We start from the raw sequence: 24,681 nt of genomic DNA on the forward strand, positions 1-24,681 counted from the left end.
AATGGGTATTGTCTGAGTCTGATTACAAATCCACACAGTTTTTGTTGGCTGGTGTTGAGCTGGCCAGCCAGAAGCCGGCAAGCAACACAACCGCTTACTGTATTAACTAGACAAGACTGGCGACCAACTCAGTATATCGATATGCCAACACATAAATATATTGAAACTTCGCATGACGGAAACAGGTTACGTGTCATAGCACGAAAAACCGTTTTTAGGGCAGCGGAAATGTGTGTCATCACATAACGGCGCGTTTTGCTTGGAATGTTTTGGTTAGCAAGTTCTTACGAGCGGCAAAATAACGGTAAATTTCCATTACGTCATAGCGATAAAAGACAGGTTTTATGTGAAAACAAGCGAGGTAAAAATATGCAATACGATAAATTCCAAATTATCCACTAATTATTGCTTATGACGCTACAGTATGTTGCCCAGTCTGTTTTAACCCATAGAATTGCAGACAAAAAGCATTAAATTTGTTAAAAAATATTATTATTCGTGTCTCCAACTACATTTTCGATCTGTTGTCCGCAAGTTGCACAACCCTTGTTTTTACACGCTGTGCACATTAAAAAAATTAGATTCTAAAATAAGGGCGCATATTAAAACGCGAATCTCGTAAACCAGTGTTTCCCAACCTTTTTTACACTAGTGCCCCCTTGGGCTCAATATTATTTCAAATCGCCCCCCCTCATCTTGCTTTACAGTAAAGTATTATATTAATCGTTGTCTAACATAATGTTGTCTTCACTTTCGTTTCGATAAGCTGTCAGTCGTATTTTAGGTTGTCATTCACTACATTCACTATTGGAATTTATAGATACATTATTTCACCAGGTTATGTCATTACCAGGAAAAATTCATATCTTTCTGCACCAAGACTTTAAATCCTTTTCTAGTCGCAGGCACCAACCAAACTCATAAATGTCTCTGTGGGCCGCGCAAAATGTTAAAACAACTGTGAATCAGGCGGGCCTCGGATTTTTTTTTATCCATACTAATAATGAAAAGTGTAATAGTGTTTGTTAATGTTTTGAAGTCCTGGCGCACCTGGCGAGCGAAACGAGCGCGATTTTTTAGGGGTATAACGGCATTTCTTTTAAATTTCCTGGTAGTTTTTATTACATTGGCGAAAAAATAAAAAATGTTAAAAAATATATGTCTTGGAATACGTTTTCCGTTTGTCCGCGACACATTTGGCAGCCTTCCACGTCCCAACGGTAAAGAAGCCTGATCTAGTGCAAAGACAGCATCAAAACGTAAACAAACTGGACGTAGAAAGATCATTCGCACGCAGCGCGAAAATTTTTCGCCCGTACTAAGTTAAACTCGTCAAAAAGTGTTTAAAATGGACTCGTGTCTAGTTGTCAAAGAGGCGGCGGGTAGAGGGCCGTAGATTGGCGACTCCTGCTTTAAATATACAAACATTTTGCCGCGTATAAAAGTAAAACGGCGAAACGCAACAGCAACCAACAGCTTTACATAAGAAAGCCAATTATTACGTAACAATGGGCGGGAAACTACTACAAGTTCGCAGTACGGAAGTTGCCATTTAAGGTTAAAAGTTACCTACGTCCTACAGTGCTGTTTGTGACTATTTTTAAGTGAGCTTTTTATAAAATTTTGATATAAGTACTTTCATGTAACGCCCCCTTATATGCGTTCAGCGCCCCCCAAATCAAGAAAAGACTCAAAACGCCCCCTTGGAACTCGCCAACGCCCACAGGGGGGCGGTACCGCCCACGTTGGGAACCTCTGTCGTAAACAAGCATATTTCGCAGTTAGTGTACGTAACTTCAAATGTGTAATTTTGATTTAAAAAACAGGACCGCATAGCCTAAACAGCAGAATAGATACTAAACGTACCGGTAGCATAGAATTGCCACGATTAAAACCTATGCTAAAGTGTTAAATTTCTCCGTTCGATTTCCTTTCCCTTGCTTGGCCGGTCTATCTAATCCAGTCACCAACCAGCAACCAGCTAATTCCTACACGTTTGTCACGTTTGCATTTCTTCTTCTTTATTCTCAGCCATTTATCGCAATATTTACAAGACGTGTCGTGCTGCGCTGTGAGCTATAGCTATGCTGAATTTTTTAAACTTACAATAAATCTAGCGATCCGACAACATGCACTTTGAAATGCCGAGTTCAGTTTCAATTTAATGGAGTCACATAGTAAATGGTGACCAGAGTAGGATACGCCTGTTACGGTATATATATATAGCTATAGGCCTTCAGAAGATTAATTTACTGAATAAAGAATAAGCTTCTTTACACAAAATCTGAAATATCTTATTATTCTGACAGGGTGAGGGGAATTTATTCGCAGATACCACCATGGCAAGCATCCCGTACTAAAAATGCAAATGATGGGCCATTTTCCAAACGGGACACTTAATGGAATGCCGTACCAAAAACAATTTACGCGATTACAACGAAAATAAACTGGAAACAACCATACGCAGTACATTTAAAGAAAATACTAAGTAGAATGGCAAACCTACTATTTTACAGCAAGACAAGTAGAATTGCGTGGTACAACAGTGGGCAAACTGCGGCACGCCTACATGCTTTTAAGGCGCATTCACCTTAAAATTTAATTCAAATTTATAAAGTTGGTAACACATTCAAAAAATTTTTCGTTTTTCGTAACCCTTTAACCGGGTTTACCCATTTTGTAGTGTGGTAATTACTTAAGTCAATGACTTGTTTTCATATGACTTTACTTGCTATCCAGTATGTAATCAAAAAGTTGTATACGAAAAATTCTCGTATTCCTCGTCTTTGACGTATAATATATTATTACCGCAATTCGGAAAAATACAGGTCTTATCCATTTGCCGCGCAGTTACGGACATTGGTTTGGAGACCTTGCTAAACATGAAAACGAACAAAAACGTCATTAGGCAGTTATATTTTATTTAATACCAATAAAAACTTTTTTAAAACTATTGGGCTGTTGTTCGGCTGTAAGGGTTGCACCTTCACAAATGAAACGAACACGTTTTAATGGCTTTATTATGAATATTTTATAGGCATGAAGAACGTACTCTTAAAACATTTAAGATCAAGACGGTGGAAGTGGCACTTAACTTTGCTTTTTACCCCGTAATAAAGCATATATGTTAGCTAAGGCAACAATTTAGAAAACATCGAAAACTAACACAAACTTTTCTCAACAGTAAATTGCGCACTTCTTTCTAATAATAATATTTCACATTATCAGGCCTAGTTCGTAATAATATAAGAAATATATTTCAAGCACTGTTTTAGAAGTATAACCTGGAAACAGACGACAGACCTAAATAAAGCAGAATGCTGTATAGTACTTGTTGTTCAAAGACAAATGACACAAAGTGTGCAAAACTGCATGCAAGGAAGTTCAACCCCGGTTACGTCGGACTGGTTTAAAAGAAATGAAAACAGGCTATACCTATAAAAATACTAACAAGTAGGTGGAAACTAAACATCAGAAAAACAGCCCAAACGACGACAAAATGACTAGACTACAATTTTTTTCAGTATCACCAGGCAATAACAAACTCTTTAAATAAAAATGGTGGGGGGGGGATTAGACGCAGGTTTCACGGGGTGATGCTAAAAGATGTCAACAACAGGTTTTGCAACTTTTTCAGTAACTATATACCACTTTACTGAAAAACAGAAAATATCAGCAAAATAAAATAATTAAGTTCAAACTATTTATATTTTGATGTGCAGCATACTAAAGTTGAATTATAAAAAAATAACATGTTAAGTGCAAAAAATAACCATACATACAGTTGGCGAAAAAATTATAACAAAACTGAAATTTATATGAATAAATCGTTTGCTGGATGACAAACCACGAAATATGAAAGTAACGAATGTTTCTATATATAATTGTCATTTGTTTAGATAGTCAAACAATTAGGAATCCCATGAACCAGATTCAGCATCTAATGGGAACTTGGTTTGAAAAGTAGGACTTGGCGGTGAACTCAAATCTGAACTTTTGTTTGAAGCTATGTGTAAAATATAAAGTATTAAAGACTGAAACCAATTTAAATACAAATGCAGACCTGTTGAAATCCTTGAGTCCGAATCTTCCCGGTCGAATTCTGTAACCGCAAAACTATAATCTTGTCTCCGCTGCAGCAAACTGCGATCAGGTGATGTTGAGATGGATGCATGCTTCGGTGGTATACCACTTTTTTGTCTTGAATAAAAATATAGTTAGTTTTGATTTTTAATAACCCTACAAAGGTCTTACTTAAGCGAGCTGCTATGGGCACTTGAAGAAACACTGTAAGAGTGATTGGTCTTTGATTCATGCTGAAAGCTCTGCGATCCTCTTGCTAGACCAGGGCGTGAATTCTGGGAAAAACAAAATTGATAATAGCAAGATTCAGTCATTGCATGTATTTTTATAACGTTCTTAATAATATAGTATATAAACTTGGTAATTATTTTTTGGAAAATGTTTTTGACACAAAGCCTATTTTACTGCTTAAGAAATTAGTATTAATTGCTATTGCCAATAAGAGCACACTTGAATAGTTAAACAGAAAATACTAAAACAGCAGTCTTGGTTAAGTCATACTTATGCCAAGTTCATCTTAATTTTACCAAATCGAAAAAAAACTTAAGTAAAATATTCAAAAAAATGTACGGTTAATTTTATCTAAAACCAAATGCAGATGAAAAATGCCTTTATTTTATTGTCAAACTAGACGAAAAACCGGCGTTGCCAGGTTAAATAGGGTATTCACTTGTTGCAGCTTTTTGCAATAGACAAAATTTTACGTCCAGATTTTCCGTCGTTAAAAATTTATGTTGCCTGTTGATCACCATTCCATGTTGTACCATTACCGACTACCGTGTACGTTTGATGATACCTCGTGTGATAGCCGATGTTGGGTAAAAATGATGGTGGCAATTTAACATGTTACCAAAAAGTAATGTAATGGATAGCGTAATATCCTTGCGAAAAATAGTGTGTTAATTAGCAAACATTTTTATTTTCCATAAACGTGGCACTATTGAGATATAGTCAATGTTGAAGCAGCAGCGACACTACATATTAGCAAGGGCGATTGTCGTACCTTACAAATGTGTATTTCCGGTGCAAAATATTTTCGAGAAGGTTTAGTAAATAGGCGTTAAAACAACCGGCCTTCAACGTAACGAAATCCCGTGAGATATATATCGATTGGGAATCACTAACAAACGTAAACCTTACAAGGATACGGCCCATCTGCCAGCAGTAATTGTTCGACTTGATATTGAAGCAAACAAATAGTACCAAACGGCGTCCAACGTAAGAAAAATCCGTAACTCGTTTGCAAGTGATTATTGCATGTGATTATTGCATGTGTTTAAATCCGTCGCAATAAAATATTGCGAACTCGGCCAAACTTTTGCGTGGCTAAACAGTAAACATACTGTGAGAAGCAAGTAAGCTTTAAACCAGTGTTAACATATTTTTAAGTACAACAACGAATCTTTGGGGACCACATTCTCTGTAACGAACTTTTTGTAAGCTAAAAGTTAACAAAACTCATTTAACGCAAAAGCATAAATAAGTTTAAATTTAATATATGTCAACCATAGCTACTTCGCGCTGCTTCCACAATGTTCCAAATTGTGGAGCAATAGTGCTCAGAATCAATCCTAATAAATCGAACTATATGAGCTACTGCAGTCGTCGATGAACCAAATCAAACGGCCCATTGGTGAAGAAACACTGCTTTAACCCGTAACAGTGAAAATTACTATGATAATTTGTATCTGAGTATTATTGTATACAACACTAATGATGAAAAAAAAAAATAACACAAAAAGACAAAACATACAATAAGATTGCAACAAGCAAAATTGTTCCATGTCAGTCAAGCCTAGGCAACTTCCATGCATGAATAAATATTTTTGCCCATTAAAAAACATTTTAACACCCACAAAATAAGGTGCAAACATAATGTTTATCTACAAATTCACAAGAACTAAAATCAACAATATTTACATTTTCGTATTTCATGTTGTTCTAATTTAAACAAACACTTGAAGGAAATTTACTTTCTAGAATAAATAGGACGGTGAAGTTTTGAATACATTGCTATAGCAATCAGGCAGTTTTCAAAAGATGTAAATACAACTTACAGTTTAATGTTATTAATAAAGTGTTTCATGTTATAATATACCTTTATATATTGTTAACCTCTTTGTTAAAGTTACAGCAGATTAATGATGTACCATAGATTAACCATGTCAGTTAAGCCAATCCAAGCCACATGCAACAAGCATAACAATCAGTTTGCCCCTACCCTTACACTAACTACAGCAGCACTTTCATGGTGCGATGAATCTGGACCCAAATGGTAAATGTGGTTGAAGTTGGATGGAGATGATATCAAATCATGACTGTGTGACTGAGGAGCGGCAGGCTACATACAAGTATTTATAACAACGATAGAAGTCACTCACGACCAAGTATGAACAAAACACCTCAACATTAGGTTATTTTTTTATGAAGCGCTTACTACTGGAAGATCCTTTAAAATTTGAATCCCATCACCAGGTCCCATATGAGCAACATGATTGAAATTGTGTGGGGCAGATATCAGCTGACTTTTCCTGTCCGGATTTTTAAGTATTTCCCTAAAAGTAGAAACAATATGAATATTATTGTTATAAAAGCAATTAATTTATGCTTAAATACACTAGCAATAAAAAAGTAGCTTACGTCCGTAAATGACTACGATGTTCTTCAGGTGGAACTTTAAACATAAATCGACGTTTATTTATTTTTGTTAGCTGTCGTCGTCCAACTGTCATTAATTCAGGAAGCACCAATTCACTGCTGTCTGTTATTTACACAAAAACATTAGAGGTTAAATTTTTGGTAGTCTCAAAATTGTAACATACCTTTAAATTTGTTTAAAAGATAAACAAGCTTGGGTGGTTCCATCGAATTGGCAATGTTAACTGACCCATTGCTTGATAAGGGACGGACTTTTTTGAGTGGGATTGTTTGCAACCATTCAATTGAAGCATGGTCAAAGACATCTATTGCATTCTCAGAGTAAACAATCAGATAAGGCGCATTATAGGCTGCAAAAACAAATATTTTACAACTTGTTAATAGTTCCAGTAAAGACAGCTAAAATGCATTTAAACTGAAGACATGTGACAATTAGTGAAACACAATATGTCTGCAAACAAAACTTCACTGCCGCAATGGTGGGACAAGTAACCCCCCAAAATTGGTGTGTAATTTGTTACTGTATATGATACTTTTTTATTGGGTGAAAGGCAGGCGAATCAGCGCATTAGAAAAAAAAACGATTTGTAAATTTGACTGTGGCGTCTATGGTGCATCGTCTTTCAGCGGTTGCTAACAAACCGCTACTATCAACGTGCGTTCGTTCGATTGCTGTTTGACTGGTTGGTGCAAAGGAAGGTAAGTTTTAGATTCAAGATGCATTTATAGTGCCAATGTGTGCGGAGTATAAAAAGTGATTTAAACGATTTTTGAGTTTTATAAAAAAAAGTATAAACCGTTCGTAACTTCTAATTTTCACACATGTAAGGTGATATGTAGATGCAGTTTTTTAAATGTGGAGATTTGGAAAAAGATTATTTTATATAGTCCTTTCTTGTTGAGCCTGCAATTGAACTATTTAATAAAATTAATCCTTTTATACATTTTAACATTGGTCTAGATCTAGAACAATAATAGAGGGAATATGCACTTTGTTACTGCTAAAAAGTTAGATAATTTTAGGTATTTATTTATTCTTGCTCAATACGTCATGACAAGATATCATAATCGAAAGGTTTTCAGTAAGCCCTAACAAGGTGGTGGCTCTTGGTGAGCAAAAGAGTTTTCAAAGAAAATCTCTCTAAAATGCATTTAAGTTAGTGGATAAAGTAGTTCAAAAGCGTCATCTCAAATTGCATTTAGCCAAAGGCCAAATGATTTGACCTATTTGACAAAGTAAATTGCCAAAACATATAACTATAACTTTGCATTTGAAGAATCTCCATACAACACAAAAATTAGCACTATTAAATGAGTCTATTGAATAAAACATTTGATTCTAATTTAACATTTATTTGAACCAGCTTAACACTCAACTGCAAACAAATAAAAAAAAGTGTTACCAATGAATGTGGGGTGTGCAGGCCACATTAATTCCTGCTGTCTTGTTCTTCGACCATCCCAGCCAACATAAACTCCACATGCTTGATAAAATTGTTAATCAATATAAAGTTATTATTTTTGATTTAATTTGTTTTTGTGAAAACTGTACTTACTTGCAAAACACAAAAGACATTCCTTTCCACTTAATTCAACTGCACATAATGCATCCACTGGTGGCTGATATAGAAATGCCAGGGAGCTGTCATCATAGTACAATAAAGCTGAAACATACCAGTTTGTAAGGGTCCCTATTGTTACATGTAACAAACTGTTGATCCCTACTCAGTGTATAGTGTATATCAGGCCTGCACAACTCAAAAAAAAGTATAAAGGAGAGCAACAAGCTTCCCCAAAACTTTGCAGGCCGCATATGCCTACTGAAGTTGATATAGCCTTCGTAACATGCATATACTGTTCTGGAGCAAGCTGGCAGAATCTTGACAGCCTTCTGGTGACAAGCATTTTGGGCCTAAATTCTTCGTTTTTTGGTTGCGCCCCTAAATTTAAATGATGCGTTCGCCTAAGGAATGTATCAACCTTGCTATATTTAGGCGATAAACAAGGCTATTAATGAGTTAATTAGTTAAATCAATTTTTTGTGACAAAAACAAATATATAAGGGGCATGCTAAAGAACAACCTGGGGCCTGGGGGTGCAGATGTCTGCTTTTCTTACTCTAACAGTGTTACGGTATGTGGAAACATGCAGCTTAAAATCAGTGCGGGAGAGATTTTTCATATATGATGCTTGAAATAACGATCTTATAATCAAATTTAATGTAAATTGTTTGTCGAGGTTAGAGTCACACAGTCTAGTACAACATGCCGTAGCATGCATGGTGGCTATGGGCTAAACTGGTCTGCTAAAAACAGAGACACAATCACAGCAAAACAGGCCAAAGTTTGGGCGATTTTTTTTCGTTTATTTAATTGAAACAGCAAAAAAATTGTTTAAGCCTTAGAAGCATGGCCTGGTACATCTATGCCCATGGGAATGTCATACCTGTCTATTTAGAAGAATTGGCGACTATACGGCAAACACACAACAATTCTATAATCAAAATTGAGTATTTTTTAAATAATAAACAATCTGTATGCCTAACACTGGCTTTTCCTTACTAAACAACACGCTTCACACTTCCATAGCTTAGAATGTCACAACAAAATTAAATCCTGCCAATTGTAGTGCGTAATGTTCCTAAATATTCTACATTTCAAAACTACATGTGGCTAAATGTTTGTAGAAACAACAAGTTTTTTTGGCGAAATTAATCTTTTTAAAGACACAATTTTAAAGAATAAAATTTTAGTAAAATTTTTTTGCACAAAATTTCTTTGGTTTTTTTGGCTCATTCTGCTATACTGTCTAGAGCAAGCTCATTCACAAATTTGCAGCTGAAATCTAGTCTAATCACACAAAGCTAAAAAAAGCTCTAATTTGCTGTTATTAACCGATTTTTACAAACTCACCGTGTTCTAGCCTCCACAACACACTACTCACTGTACTTTACTATGGCCCAAATTCTTCACAAATTATTGCACTTTATGCGACTATTTTTTGAACTACTGAATTTAAATTACGACTTGCGAGCTGGAAAGTTTGCTCACCCCTAGATTGGTTTATCACAATATTATTATATGCTTACAGTCACTTCGAGTTTTATATGCATGATTAAACTATGCATTTTGTTGTGTTTGCCGAAAGCAATTATGTGTGATCGCACAATACACAAAAGTGCTGTAGAAAACAGAAAAATGCTATTACATTGTGGGCCACATGCGGCCCGTAGGCTGTATGTTGTGCAGGTCTGCTGTATAATAAAAGCAACTGTTTTGACGATAAACTATGGTAGTTTGGTTTACAATATATTAATTTTATATTTTTTTAACACAAATTAAGATGTTATGAATTAAAAAAATTTAAAAGTTGTTCAAATAAAAAACACCATATTACGTATTGGTTTTCCATTGCCCTGAATACTAAAAAGAGCAAATCCTGAAACGTATCCTGCACATAGGCGTTCATTTATTACTGACATCCATTGTGCAGGACTTGGTAGCATGATATCTTTGATTCGCTTGTGACGCGTTTTAGTATTGTTCATTTCATAAACAAAGACATGTCTATAATTTAAATAGGTGGTTACAATAGGATTTTTGTAATAATTTATGCACATAAATTACAAATATGAACATCTTTAAAAAATTATTACTTTTTCATTGCTACACATAAACAAATGGTTGATCCCTGTCTGACAGCCCCACTGGCAAGTATGGAGCATCCTTTGGTTTCTTCAATTTTAATGGAATCATTATCAGAGCTTTCAACAAGGCCAGCAAGTGCATGGAGACGAATGTGACGATTTCGTCCAGATATAACTGCAATCATGTCCACGCTACGAAGAACTTCAATCGCATATATTTTCTTAGCATCACCAACTTTCACAATTTCTTAAAATAAAATAAAAAAAAAAATTGAACAAAAAATTTTACAACAGTTTTAATTTAAAAAAAAATACCATCAGTTTGAAGTTCAAGCAAATACAGACCCTCTTCAGTGCCAAGCGCTATTCTGTCAGGGTTTATGATAGCAGCACTTAATGCAGTTTTAATTAAAGGTAAACTTGAGTCATATGCTTCAACAGGGTGAAAGACCTGTTCAACAGGATAAAAGACACATATTTGCAATAGTAACATGAATAAACAAAATACAGCAGGCTATTACTCACAGATTTGTCTTTCAGTTGATGTTTTCGCAATATCCTGTGGACTTCTGTTAGTGCCCCAACCCACTTGCCTTTGGCACTTTCAGATTCTGCAAGAAGCAGAACTTGTGATCTCAAGACAGGTCTCCACATACAAGAGGCAACAACCCTGAAGATGCAGGGAATGTCTTTTTTATTGGCATGGATCACATCTGCCTCAGTTACCGACATCACTGCAAACTGTTCATCACGCATATCAATTACTTGACTTGCAATTACACTTGGTTGGCTGGTAACACCTCTGCTCCCCTCGCTTACATCATACAAAAACAGCTGAAACCAAAAATATTATGAAAGAGGTTTAAAAAAATTCTGTTATTTAAATTTTGTAATGGAAATCGCCTTTGTGGTTTATATAGAGCGGTGGTTTTTAACTGTGGGGCAAGAAAATTCTTAGGAGTCGCTAGCTCTACTTCAATATTTACGGTTTCGTTCAGCATTCATTCTGTTTTTATGATGTCCTATGCTTTACATTAAAATAACATGTGTGTAGTTAAGTAACTGAAGAAATAGTTTATGGTTTTTCAATTTGCAAGCTTTGTTACTAATTTTTTATACTAGTTTTTAAGTTTTGGGACTATAATTGCTCCCTTTTGTGACCAACTTGGGCTATCTTTAGTTCTAACAATATGGTAGTTGTAAGTTGTGCACATGCGATCTAAGTTGTGCAATTGGTTTGGGCACCACTCCTACACTTGTACAACCTCTGTTTTTGACAACTTAACATTAAAAAGCAACAAATTTGTGGCGCGAATCTTCTATTTTTTAGTTTTCTTTTTTCCTGTTTTGTTGATATTTTTCAGCACAGAATCTCTGTGGGTATCATTGTAAGTTTTCTGTTCATTAAAAATTCACATATCACTAAAGGTATAACTGCCCTATTCAAATTGCAGTTTGAATAACTTATAGATAAACCATTAAAGTCATCCCCCTCTCCAACTTTTTTTTCTACATATTGTATATATGATGATAGGCTAGCAACAGAGGGACTCAAACTTATTTGACAGAATCTATAATGTTTTGGCAATATTGCCATTGTAGGCCAATAGTGTGTCATCACACCAATTGAAACATGATTAACGCAATGGATAATTTTTGCGCTTCAGGCATCATATTTATGTGGTTTCCGCACAGCCTAACAACTGTGGAGCCAATATTCTCACAACATGTTTGTTGGTGCACAATGTCTAACAATTTGCCAATTGAACCAAATAAACTCAACTTACTGTTTGGTTATGCTGTCTCACTGATATGTAATAGAAAAATACCAGAAGATGGTGAAGGCATAGGACAATTACCAAAGGGGGCGCGGCACTACTTCATGTTGCTTATTAAACAATTAAATACAGTGAAGTTAATTACCAAGAAATGCAAGATCAATATTTGGCCAATAAATTTTAGTGTGACAATGTGTTAACACAATAAAATAACATTACTGGCAATAGAACATTGCAGCCAATTTCGGTGCAGCCAAACCCCGCCTTTTTGAATTTCTGGATACGCCCCTGGTTATGTATCACTACACCTTGTAGAATAAACAATTATCATAATATGTTTCCATTATTCAGCACCTGACTTAATATTACCAGCAACGGTTAGCTATACGCCATGTAACATTTTTTCTCCTCTAATGTTGCTGGAAATAAAAGACAAAGGTCAAAAATAGAGGCATTGTTTATCTTTTCTGGCTATGGAAATGATTTTCTTTATTGCATGCTGAAAGAAAATGCCTAGTTTTGACAGGCTATTTGTTTTAAATGAATGAATGTAGGACACAAGGCCAAACTATTTACCTTTAACATATATGCATATCCTGCTTACACATCCGAAATTATTAATGATAATTATTTTTATTTTTACAAGGATTTGTTACCTTAAAATCACAAACTACTGCCAGTTGTCGCATCCATCCTTTACGAACTCCCATCGGTTTTGGTATCTAAAAGTAACACTTCCAATTAGGTATTGTAGCGTATTTACAAAATATTTGAATGTAACATAACAGAAGGAATATAAAATGATATATAATTAAACTTTATAAAATATAGTGCATTCCTAAATAAAATGTTTGGCATTTTAAAAACATGTTTATTCCCACACTTTCCCCAGTCATGTTATGATTGTACTTGAAGTTTTGGTTATTTAGTCTATATACTATTTTTATGTTATATGCAAATTTATGTTTTAGATAGGAATTGTTGGGATAAAATATACTACTTTTACGTCTCAGTTTGATGTTATTTGTAAAATATACTGATTTTTAGTGGAGCAGAACAACTAACGCCTAGAACTCATTGTAATCAAAAACATAATTTTTTTACATCTAGAACTCATTGTAATCAAAAACATAATTTTTTTAACGTAAAAAGTCTAATTTTAAACTGTAAAGGCATCATACAGTTTGAAGCAAAAATCTTCAATAACAAGAATAAAATATAAAAATATTATACTCTAGAAAAGTGCCCTGACATATGTGTAGAAGTGATACAACTAAGCCAAGGAATCCATGTCACCCTGTTAAAGTAGTACTGACCAAAGAATATGTCACACTCATAATAATATGTTGGGTAGCCTGGGAAAGGCTTAACAAAATAAGAACTGTTGTCCAAGTAAGCAAAGGTATAAAGTCTATCCATGGAAGTTTCAACTTACTGACAACCTCTACTGTACTTGGACTGTTGCCCTACCAACTGATTTATATATGAAAACAAGCTTCAGATTAGCATGGGTATTTTTACCATGTAACATTTTATATTTTTTTAAAACTTGCCAAACAAAATAAGAGTCTGGCTAAACTAAATACTATATTTACCACTTTATAGGTTTACATCAAAGATAAGATTGCATATTAACACAAAGCTTTCTACAGTGTTTTATTTTTAAAGTTTGTAGTACTATTCAATTTTGTAGTACTATTTTTTTTTTATGATTTGGTTTTGTACAAGTTAAGTTTATAAAATGAACAGCATATATTATTCAGCAAGGTAATGGCCCAAAAATAATTTCATTTCGCTTTAACAAAAATAATACAGCAAGATGTTACTTTAAAATATTCATTTTATATTCTTGTTTATTGATCACTTATAATTTCCAATGATTTAGTGGAGGGTGGACCAAACCCAGGCAAAAGGCATGTGGGCCACATGGCCAGAGACACCATTATCTGGACCCATGGAAATTGGCTAACTTAGTGATGCCAATACTTTTTTTGCTTTATTTGGTAAGTACAATGTTTGAGTCCTACCTAATCCAGAAAATGCAATCCATGCATAGATCAGTACGGGTTTAGCAGGCATGGGCCACCAAGCAGTGGTCCCTGGGAATTTGTTGCCAACTTAACTATAAACACAAGGATTATTGCTTTTATCTTCACCAGTTTTGACATCTTTTTAAAGGCCATGTGCATATCATGTCATGTTTATTGCCCAGTTAAACTAGAAAAATGATAAAAATTATCCCCCCCCCCTCCATTCAAGAAAGTATTTATATTAAGCCTTTTCTGTATAACCACATGTAAGACTAGCGCCTTGTGGACTTTTAGTATCTTGAAACTCAATGCCTGCGATATCATTCTAGTTAATGCATTTTTTTCCGTCTTTGCAATATGGTCTTTCACCATAAATAATATTTGAACAACTTTAAAACTTGCTTGGTTTCTGGGCAGCCATAAAGCTGTGGAGTCATTGGCCCAGTTATTGTTTCTAAAATCATTTTGATATACACCAGTGTAACAAGCAGTAAGCTAAACTTTTTTATGTGACGAATTCGTTAATTTCCTGTTTAGGGTAAAAATTTGCTAATTTAAACCTAATGAATGAATTTTTTGTATGTGTCCCGCAATTAGCCAGTCATCAGTTCATATTTGCATTGCATACAAGTTGTCGAGGACAGCAGGCATTATGAAATTATAAGAACAAATCTTATTTTTTTATATTAGGGCCAGTCATGTGAGTTTAAAACCTATTGTGTATGGCCTGCAAAAGGTAAATCTGTTGGTAGTGTACACCTCTCTGTTAGCACCTGTTGTGCATGTTACTCCCACCAAACAAACACCAGACTGGCACAATTTAAAATTGAACAAGGGCCGCAGCAAGCAAAAAAAAAAAGTTTTTGCAGTCTTTACCAAACTAACGTATCAGAAAATGAACTCCTGGCAACTACCCCATTTACTTCTAAGCCTTAAGTTGATAGTACAACTTAATATATACCCCAAAAACCAACAATGCAAAGTGTAATGTATAATGTTACAAGAATTAACCTGGTAAATACTCTATGTATAATGACACAATTACTTTGACAAACCACCCATGAAAATAAGGCCCCGAAAAATACCCCCTGATAAAACATACAACAACCTCAAACCCGTCTAGTTTATATTTTATTGCTGCCTGTAGGTAAGATATCACTGTCTGTTGGCAACATTAAATTGTCTGTTTGATTCACTTCTTACATTTATTAGGGTTTAAATCAGTGAAAGTTGTACCTTACCTTAACATATCCTTCATAAACTGTTCCAATTCCTTTATGGGGATCAATTCCAGCTGGCCTCTTAGCTGTAGTACATATCAAATTATCCAATTTATAAAAAAATAGGTAAAAATGTTAACAGTAATTTACCTTGATCTGGTGGTATAGGACAAACGGCAGGGGCTTTTTGAGCACATGCAACATGACAAGAAAATGAACATACATCACATGTTGTACCCTGTCTCATTAACCCAACCATCAGTGAAGAACAGTGGTTACACTTCATTGGCTACATAAAAGTAACACGTTTTAAATGCAGAAAACAATTTTAAGATAAAGGTTAATCTGTCAGTAAATGTAGGTTATAAAAGATCTAAACTTCAAACTGATTGCAACAGAAGATTTCAATAAATTTCTGTAAATAAACGTAAAATTTGTAAATTAGCTGCATTTAGGAAGTGGCCATATATTGGGGCTAAATCCCAGTTATAAACATTAACTTGGTAAATTAATGAAGGCATGACACATTTTGAATATGCAAATTAAAGTGTATAATACATTTTAGATATGGCCATTTAACAAATAAACCTACATGATGTTTCAATGAGTAAATTTTATGGAAAAAGTGTATTAATGCCCCCGAAAAATTTTATTTTTATTTTCATCATTTGTGTAAAACCAGGTTACCTACGCTATTAGCCACATAGTAGAAACTAAATAGATCCCTAAAAATCCTGAAAAATGTATTATAATTGAATCTAGCCTATGAGCCCATACTAAAGGTGTTTTACATTCGAGGGAAGTGTGCTAATCTATATTTTTTATATTTTTTATAGGATTTCAGTCTATTGTTTGTTTTTTTTAAACGTAAAAGTTTTGCAGAAAGTGAATTTATGAAGATTGAATATGCAATACTTTATTGTAAACGAGTAGAATAGTGTTTCTAAAAGTTGCACAAATCGCAAAATGTTATTTTTTGTAGGGGCCATGGCTTCACACATGCAGATGATGAAACAACACCAAATCCAAGCAGCTTTATGTTGAGATTTTCCTGGATTTTGGGTAATGGTAAGAAATTAGTTATTAAAAATAAATGACAACTGACAGTGACATATCAACATTACACAAAATAGGTAATTGAAATCACGCTAAGCAACTAAATCTATCTCAATAAACGTAGACATAAATAGCACACGCTGTTTTGTTATGTATTTTTCATTTTAAATAGGTCTTTAAACAGTGACGTTTTATAGTATATTTATGTTTATATTTAAGCAACCAGGAAACATTGAAGAAATTGTGCATATTTTTTTAAATTTTGGAACCATTGAGGTGGATTTTTAAATGTTTATAAATTACCTACAATAGATGCTTAATGTTACCACAGGTGTAGTGTGGGGCAAATAGGGGCAACAAATATTATTAAGCAGGATAAAAATATCTGGAATGAACCTAAAAACAAAGGACAGGGAGGATTTACACTTACAGTCATTTAAAAGATTACAAAATTTTAATGCAAACTGTTAAATTTTATAACATTTATCGTTGGCAAAAAGTGTTCTTGCAAAAATATTTATTTTAACCAAAATCAAATCAAAAAATAATTAGACAAAGATATACATAATACTATTAATAATATACTAAATGCTTATTACTAAAAATCAAAGAGAAAAAAGGTTATACCTATTTGTGTCAATTTATTGTATATGACACCTGAATGTTGTCATAACTATAAACACAATTTGGTTCAATTGACATTTTGCTAACCCTCAGTATATTTTTAATATGAGACCAATTTTTAATCTTATGTACAATTTAAATTTTGTAGCCCATAAAAAATATGAGCATGTCATTATGACGTCAAGCAAAAATAAAAAACCTTCTGTTGCAATTTGTTATTTTTTGTCCATACTGTATACTGATTTTTGCCCATACTGTATACTGGATTATCATGAATCCTACCGATGAAAATGTCTTGACCACAAAACGATGAGCGTTAGGTTTTTGAACAGCACCAGTGAAATCTTGTGATGACTGAGATAAATCATCCAACTGTTACCGAAAAGGTTTAAGGTTTTTTTTAATTTATAAGTAAAATTTTACTAGTAAATAGGTCTTACAATCTCTACATCCTGTGTCGATGGTATTTGCATGACTTCCAATGAATCAGCAGATCTTGAATCGTCAGTGACAGGAGATCGTGGGGTATCAGTAAATGATAGGACTTCCTCATCATTAATGTCCCATTTAAAAATGGAATCCAAAGGCCTACTAACATCTGCTACATATAATAAATTTTGTGTATGTACAATATTAACTCAACCAAGTAGTTATATTTAATTTGTTTTACTTCTTTGAAGAATTCTTATATATACAAAATCATGATCAATCTTTTATAACTTGAGTAAATTTAGAACTAACAAATTTTGTGGCATTAATTCTCACATGATACCTTTCAATCACAGTACTAACCTTGTTTTTTTAATTCCTCAACTTGGATTTCTAGGTTTTCCTTGTCTTCAAGCAATGATGCCACTTGTTTGACAGATTCTTGCAATCGTCTTAAAATAAAAGATAAACAAAAATATAACAAAAATCAGCTAGATAGAAGAAAATTGAGCAGCACAGCGGTTGCTAATGAAGCAAGAAAAAAAATTATAATCTTATACAGAAATACCTAACAATGTAAAAGCACTGACATTAGGTAAATAGACTGTAAGCACAAGAAAATTGGAACCAAAAGAAAATTATCTATTTCACACAGTCAACAGGTAGACTACATATGCACCCGATCCGTTAGAAATTAAGTGCATTTCTAAGCAAAAAGTCTACAACAATTAGGGCATCCAATGGCAAAAAAGTCTGATTTTTAGACCTTGAGGTCATGGCAATGCACTAATTTGGACCTTTAGGTAAACTCCCAGTGTAGATAAATTGAAAATATTCGCTGAAAATTCACAAAAGATTACAAAAGTCTGAGATGGCATTAATAACACTTGGCCCACCCTAACCCAAACGCTAACACGAACCCTAACCCAAATAAAGTGCGTTAATTTAATAATTATTTGAATGCTGGGGAAAAAACAAACTTTCGGTGGGCATAAGATGTCACAAAATGAGATATTGGGGCCTAAAGCGTTAAGGAATTATTAATTCAACGCACATTATTTGGGTTCGGGTGCTGGTTTGCGTTTAGGTGGGTCAAGTATTATTAAACTTAATCTTTTTAAGCACATTGTTAAGTCAAATTAGTGCATTGTCTGAGACCTCAAAGTCTAAAAGTCGGACTTTTTGATCCTTCGGTTGCGCTAATTGTCGAAGACCTTTTGGCTTAGAAATGTAATAATTTCTAACGGATCGAGTGACATATGTTAATAGGCTGGACACTGATTATAAGAAAACCTTAAAAGGATAATTAGAATGGATGCTTTGCCAATCCCACTTCTGCTCCATATATTTAGCATAGTGCTTCCATTATCAAGTTAAAACTAAATAGATTTATTTAAAATACCAACACAAAGCAAGTTGTTTTAATACACATACTTTTCAAGAACAAGGGAGTTCTCCGTCGCTTTGGTAAGTTGCTCAGATATACTTTGTTTGGCTTGTATTTCTGATTGTAGATTGGATTGAAGCTCAAGTATAGCCTGTCTGTCAACTTTTTGTCTTCTTTGGGTTTGCCATTTATCCATAGTATTTGTTCGAGCATTAGTATTTTTTAAGTGATCCATTTCATCATTCATTTTTCCTGCTAATGCTTGCAAGTATCCTCTTGCATCTTTTTCATCTGAAACCCTAAAACACATTGAAAATTTAAAGGATTTCAATCAATTGTGATGAATTACTTTTGGGACAAAACAAAAGTTATTATTATACTAAAGTATCCTTAAAAAAATATTTTTGCTAAACCAAAATTGATTATTTTTTTGCTAGACAAAATATGTTTAAACAGATTGAATGAACTTAAGAAAAATTTGCATTTATTAGGCAGCAAAAAAAAAACTTATTGGTTAACGACTGTAGCAGCCCCTTGTATATCTCAACGCCCACTTGAAGATTGCACCCAACTGGTCAGATAACCCTTTTCCGTTTGCACTCTTCCTGTGGATTGCATTCTATATTTTTTATCCGTTTTAGTGAACACAATGCTAGAGTAAACATCTCGGTTCAATGGTGACCCTGATCCCAAGTTTAGTTTTTAAGCTGAATCACAGTTTGCCATCGAGGGAAGACCAAATTAAGTAATACTATGTTGTTTTGGCGTGGCACCAGCACACAGCAACTTGGTTTTAAAACTTGTTAATAAGCCACCGGACAAGGAAAAGCACCAATCAATTAATACCAGTTGCTCAACACTTTTCAGTCTCAAGTGAAAGATCCAGCCCCTTACTTGACATGTCTCCACTTGGGGATAGGATTCCTATAGCATTAATTGCCAAGATGCTGGAATTGTTTAACGACAACACACCATTATTTACCACCAGGAATTGATTTTGAGGCAAATGCCTTCATTCGCCTCAAACTAGGTGCATACAGGCTTAGAAAACTTTTAATTTCTAAACTGCAAAGTCAAATACCAAAAATGAAGACATCCTGTGTGACAACCGCATCTCCTCGCCCTAATAAAGGGTTTTCAGCATAGTTCGCAGACATTTGCATCCTTTGGTTCGAGCCATGTGCAAACTAATTTCAACAGAGTTTGTATGGCAAGCCTGTACCATCAATTTTGTTTATGGGCTAAACAATGCATAGACTGTCAAAAGGCAAAGATTTACAAACTTGTCAGCACACTTTCGCTTGTGCATGTCAATACATCACATTGACATTGTCGGTCCGTTATCACCTTCACAAAGAAACATGTATTTATGAGTGTTGTTGGTATCTGGACTTCCCCCAAAAATCTCCAGCACAGTTGGTTTATGGATCGCCAATCACCGTTTCATGGGATTTGTTAAGTTACAGGCAGACAAGACCATCACCCGCTGATGTTTGGCCATTGGCAAGATCCACAGTTCGCCAAGTGACCCAACACTGATGTCATGTCACGTTTCTGTCCTAGTGAACATTCCAGAATCATGTAAGTATCATGCCAGCACACCTAAACTTTTCAGAGCCAGTACTAGTGGCTCATTTTCCCAGTACCACCTTAGCCTTCAATTCCACACGATCCGCAGTCGCTACTGGATCTGTCTCATTTAAAGGCTAAGATAACACAAAAATCTAAATGGAAGTTAAAATAATCCAAGTAAAAATAAAACTTTTGAGAACACATATATATAACGCGTCAAGCAGGGGCATTTTCAGAAATCCCAAAAAAAGGGGGGGGGGGGAAAAGTCAGGAAATTCCCCCATTTTTGACTGACATTAATGTTTACTGATGCCATAAAATAGTGAAAGTAAACACGAGCATTGTTAACACTCCTGCCAGGTGCCGGCTGCTAAACTGCTTAGTGTACAATCGTTAACTTCAGGCAAAAAACTAAACCAAGACTGTGAAATAAGTGTGATCGATTTTGGTACATTCATAATTCCACATCAGCTGCGCAGTTTCTTAAGTTTCATGCACATGAGTATGCTAAATTATGAGCACGACTTTCACAACCTGCAATCAAAAACAAAGCTTTTTTTCCCCAGATGTTAGTATGCCCCGATTATCGCAACATTTGTTCCGCAGATGTGTGCCAAGTAAGCTAAAATCAAAGCTGTTGAGGAAAAACAATTAATCAATTGCACGCTAATCCCGTGGTATTGGAATATGCCTGTAACTATTATTACATAAAGAAATATTTTTGTTACAGTAAATACTTTTGTGGTAACCATTATGCTTAAGGTAAAAAAAATTAAACCAACACCACATATTAGTGCAGACAGCGAAGAACAACTGCGTCACCTTAAAAAACATTGCTCCTTTCATCATCGAATTGAAGCGTGAAAAAAAACGAGCAAAAAAAGATTTTGAACACCCACCCATCTACCCACTGGCGTCAAGTAAACGTTAAGCGGCATGACGGGGTTGTGTTGTACAACAAAAAGTATTTTCTTGCCCTAATTTCCAGTCAAGGATTAAGACTGATTCTGAAATGCTATTTTCAAGATAATACTTGTATCATTTTCGATTTCTTATTTAAAGTTAATGTAGGTTTACTTTTACGTCTAGCCAAGGGACAAATGCCATTAGGGGTTATGATAGATTAAACAAGGGAACTTGAAAGAAAAGACTTAATTGTAACACTACAATTATCCAAAATTCCATATCTTTTTATTTAGTTCTCCAATGTTTTGACGTCCTATGCCTTCTTTAGGGTGAATGACACTGAACGCTTGTACACACAATGCATTTAACCAAAATTCCTTATCTGGTAATTATTTTTGTTCTCCAACCAACGTTGGCCATCCTATGCCTTTTTTAGGGTGACTGGCACTGAATGCTTGTATATATAATGCATGATATTGTTGCAAGGTTTTCAATTTTTTGTCACACATGGTACATACTAGCATTCGCTGACATTTACCCTGAAAAAATCCACTTAAGTAGAAAGTTAAAACAGCACAAAAGAAAAAATAATTATTTATCTGACAAGCCATTTTGGTTAACTGGAATGCTGCAATCGACAAAATTGTGCTATTTAAAACGCAGGAATTTTTGTTCACTGTATTTTTTGTCAGGTTTATATTTGAATTGCCTCTTTGTTGTTTTTTGTTTAGTATGAATGATAATCTAAAACTATGAGTATTTGATCATTTTGAAAGTAAAAGCACAAATATTTTGTAGTGGCTAATTACATTAAGGACAACAGGATTTTGTTATGGGAGGTAAAGACGGAAAAAAATAAGAAACCATAGTTAAGACAATGTAGAACTGTTTCACACATTGTGGAATCACACAAAATAATTCTTGTACTATTACATTTGTCTGCTTATTTGATTTTTTCTTAATAACCGAAAGAAAAAAAGCAAGTATAGAATGCCAAGTGCAGCACTTAGTAAAAATTAAGTATAGAAATTTGTGTTCATCTGTTAAAAGTATCATTCCAGAGTAAGGAGACAGGACGAATAAGTTTGCTATAAAACCTTAATTGCTTTAAACTCAAATAGGCATACCATTGTATTATTTCAGAAACTTGACCTTCCCATTGTTGTATGGAATCTTTTCTTTCCTTGTAGTCTTTTATCTCATTTTCAAAAACTCTGTTCATCTGCTTAGTGGTTTCAAGTTCAAAACTCAATCTTTCGACTTCAGCTTGTAAAGCATTATTATTGTCAGAGAGAATTTTGGTTTGTCTATCATGTTTAAGCTTCAGTTCTTTAAGTGATTCCTGAAGTTCGTGATTGCTGGAACAATACAGTAAAAATAAAATGTTTGCTACAATCAATAAACACTAATAAGACCATACCTTTCACGCCTTATCTTTTCAATTTTGTCCTTCAATATCATAATTTCCCTCTGTTGGGACATTGCCTGGGACTCATTTTCATGAAACTCAATCTTCAATTTTTTTATTTCCGCTGCATGTTGTGCATCTTGTTTAACTGTTTGGTTTTGGAAATCAACCTATGGCAAGAACATTAAATATACTTCCTAAAAACTAATTATTAAAAAACAAAAATTTACTTGCAAATTCTCTATGTCTCTTCTCAGTTGAGTTATAGTTTCATCATTGTTTAAAACAGTTGAAGTACCAGCTCCATCTACAATAACTAGGGATGATAGTAAAATAGGCTGATTGTATATATTTCATAAAAATGCAATACGTCATAAAAATGCAATATAAATGCTTTTGACAGGGTTTCTACCATTTGAACTTGATTGTCTTGCACCTTGATTTAATTCTTCTTCCAAATTCTTAATCCTCTCATTCAAAAGATCTTTGATTTTGGATTCTTTTTTGTAAGTTTCATTCAGCTCTTCAAACCTTTCCTCAAACTAGAATAAAACATATAAATAGTAGGACTATGTATGTGTCACTACATAATTACAGCAATTGGCTATCAATTACAAGTATTTAAAACTCATACACAAGTTGCTTTACACAAAACCAGTAAAACTAAATAATCTGGCTGTAAAAAAATATTAATAGGGGCCACACAATAAACATAGGACAGAAAAGGGTAACCAGGCACCAAATAAATAACTAAACAAATCAGAATACAGATTTCTTGGTCTTTTCAGATTTTCGTAGATCATGTCTTAGTTGTTCCAACTTTGTTGATACAATATCCAGCTCATCTTCTTTGTCACGAAGCTGTCGAGAAATCTTGTTTTTGGCAGATTGCATGTCTGCCATCCTGTAAGAAAACATGGAATGTTTTGAGTAGAATACTAAGCTGTTTTCCTTGGTTGCAGAATGAAAAAAATTGCAACATTTAAAAAGCTAGAACAACATTTGTTTATTGTTGAAAAACTGTGTTAAAAACAGTAATTGAAAATCAGCCCTCAATCTAGAATTTGCAACCCATTGAACAATAAGTCCTAGGTTTAGGGGCACAATTAAACGGTAGCGTTTTACAAGCCTTTTTAGATACCTATTTGTGTTTTTCTCCCTGCATGTACTGTATTGAAATACAATTACTGCTATAGTGTCATCACATGATTTAATTATGTTTAACATGAAATGTTACAGTAGTGTTGAAATACAAAGAATAAATATAAAGAAGTTGAACTTTTCAATCACTTATATTACTGATCCGATAAATAATTTATTTATTTAATATTTCCAGTAAACTACCGTACCGATCGTTTGTCTCTGAAAATTCAGCCATTGCAATCCTGCGCTGAGAATGTGCATCTCGAAGCTGACGGGCTTGTTCCTTTGACCTTTCTTTTGTTTCTAGCAGATCACGGTGAAATTCATCACGCTCTTGTTTATGCAGACGGTTAGTTCTTTCCATTGTTTTGACTTTTTGATGAATATCTATGGAAATTATCACATTAGTATTTAATTTAAAGAATATTGCCGTTGCCAAAGAGTTTAAGTGAATGCTATGACGAAGCAAGTTAAATGATACAAGAACTAACAAGCAAACATAAAAATGCATGTTGCATAAAGCATTGTATTGTTATTAGTCTAAACTGAAATAAAGTTGTACAGTCTCATAAACTGACAGCAACATGCGTTCACACTTACTACTTGTTGAATACTATTTTCGCATAAAATGAATTTTATGTTGAACATGGGTAAGTTACAGGTGATTCAATTTGTCTACCCAAGCATATAAATAAATGCGCAAGGACTGTTATGAACTTTGTTGATGGAACAAAATGAAAA

General features: G+C 34.2%; 1 protein-coding gene across 7 annotated transcripts in view; it reads right to left on the minus strand.

Moving 5' to 3' along the window:
* Nucleotides 1–2,400: 2,400 nt before the first annotated feature.
* Nucleotides 2,401–24,681, minus strand: part of LOC146168121 (serine/threonine-protein kinase MRCK alpha-like) — a 52,295-nt gene continuing 30,014 nt past the window's right edge. The window contains exons 11-36 of one of the 7 annotated variants that reach the window (XM_083388859.1): nt 24,147–24,327; nt 23,566–23,701; nt 23,234–23,339; nt 23,028–23,104; nt 22,810–22,967; nt 22,517–22,747; nt 18,959–19,210; nt 17,888–17,976; nt 17,536–17,696; nt 17,378–17,467; nt 15,566–15,704; nt 15,437–15,501; nt 12,822–12,887; nt 10,913–11,221; nt 10,703–10,838; nt 10,397–10,634; nt 10,138–10,307; nt 8,298–8,405; nt 8,145–8,225; nt 6,906–7,091; nt 6,724–6,844; nt 6,521–6,638; nt 6,305–6,424; nt 4,255–4,358; nt 4,064–4,200; nt 2,401–4,006 (exon numbers count right to left, since the gene is read on the minus strand). In XM_083388859.1, coding sequence (XP_083244985.1) covers nt 3,912–4,006; nt 4,064–4,200; nt 4,255–4,358; nt 6,305–6,424; nt 6,521–6,638; nt 6,724–6,844; nt 6,906–7,091; nt 8,145–8,225; nt 8,298–8,405; nt 10,138–10,307; nt 10,397–10,634; nt 10,703–10,838; nt 10,913–11,221; nt 12,822–12,887; nt 15,437–15,501; nt 15,566–15,704; nt 17,378–17,467; nt 17,536–17,696; nt 17,888–17,976; nt 18,959–19,210; nt 22,517–22,747; nt 22,810–22,967; nt 23,028–23,104; nt 23,234–23,339; nt 23,566–23,701; nt 24,147–24,327 — 3,674 coding nt within the window. In that variant the 3' untranslated portion in view covers nt 2,401–3,911. Of the gene's footprint in view, nt 4,007–4,063; nt 4,201–4,254; nt 4,359–6,304; nt 6,425–6,520; nt 6,639–6,723; nt 6,845–6,905; nt 7,092–8,144; nt 8,226–8,297; nt 8,406–10,137; nt 10,308–10,396; nt 10,635–10,702; nt 10,839–10,912; nt 11,222–12,821; nt 12,888–15,436; nt 15,502–15,565; nt 15,705–17,377; nt 17,468–17,535; nt 17,697–17,887; nt 17,977–18,958; nt 19,211–22,516; nt 22,748–22,809; nt 22,968–23,027; nt 23,114–23,209; nt 23,340–23,565; nt 23,702–24,146; nt 24,328–24,681 lie in introns of all 7 variants that reach the window. The other 6 variants (XM_083388858.1, XM_083388857.1, XM_083388855.1 and 3 more) reach the window with 6 other exon arrangements.

The sequence above is a fragment of the Ascidiella aspersa genome, chromosome 1, assembly GCF_963924565.1.
Source record: "Ascidiella aspersa chromosome 1, kaAscAspe10.2, whole genome shotgun sequence".
In the NCBI taxonomy this organism is placed as follows: Eukaryota; Metazoa; Chordata; class Ascidiacea; order Phlebobranchia; family Ascidiidae; genus Ascidiella; species Ascidiella aspersa.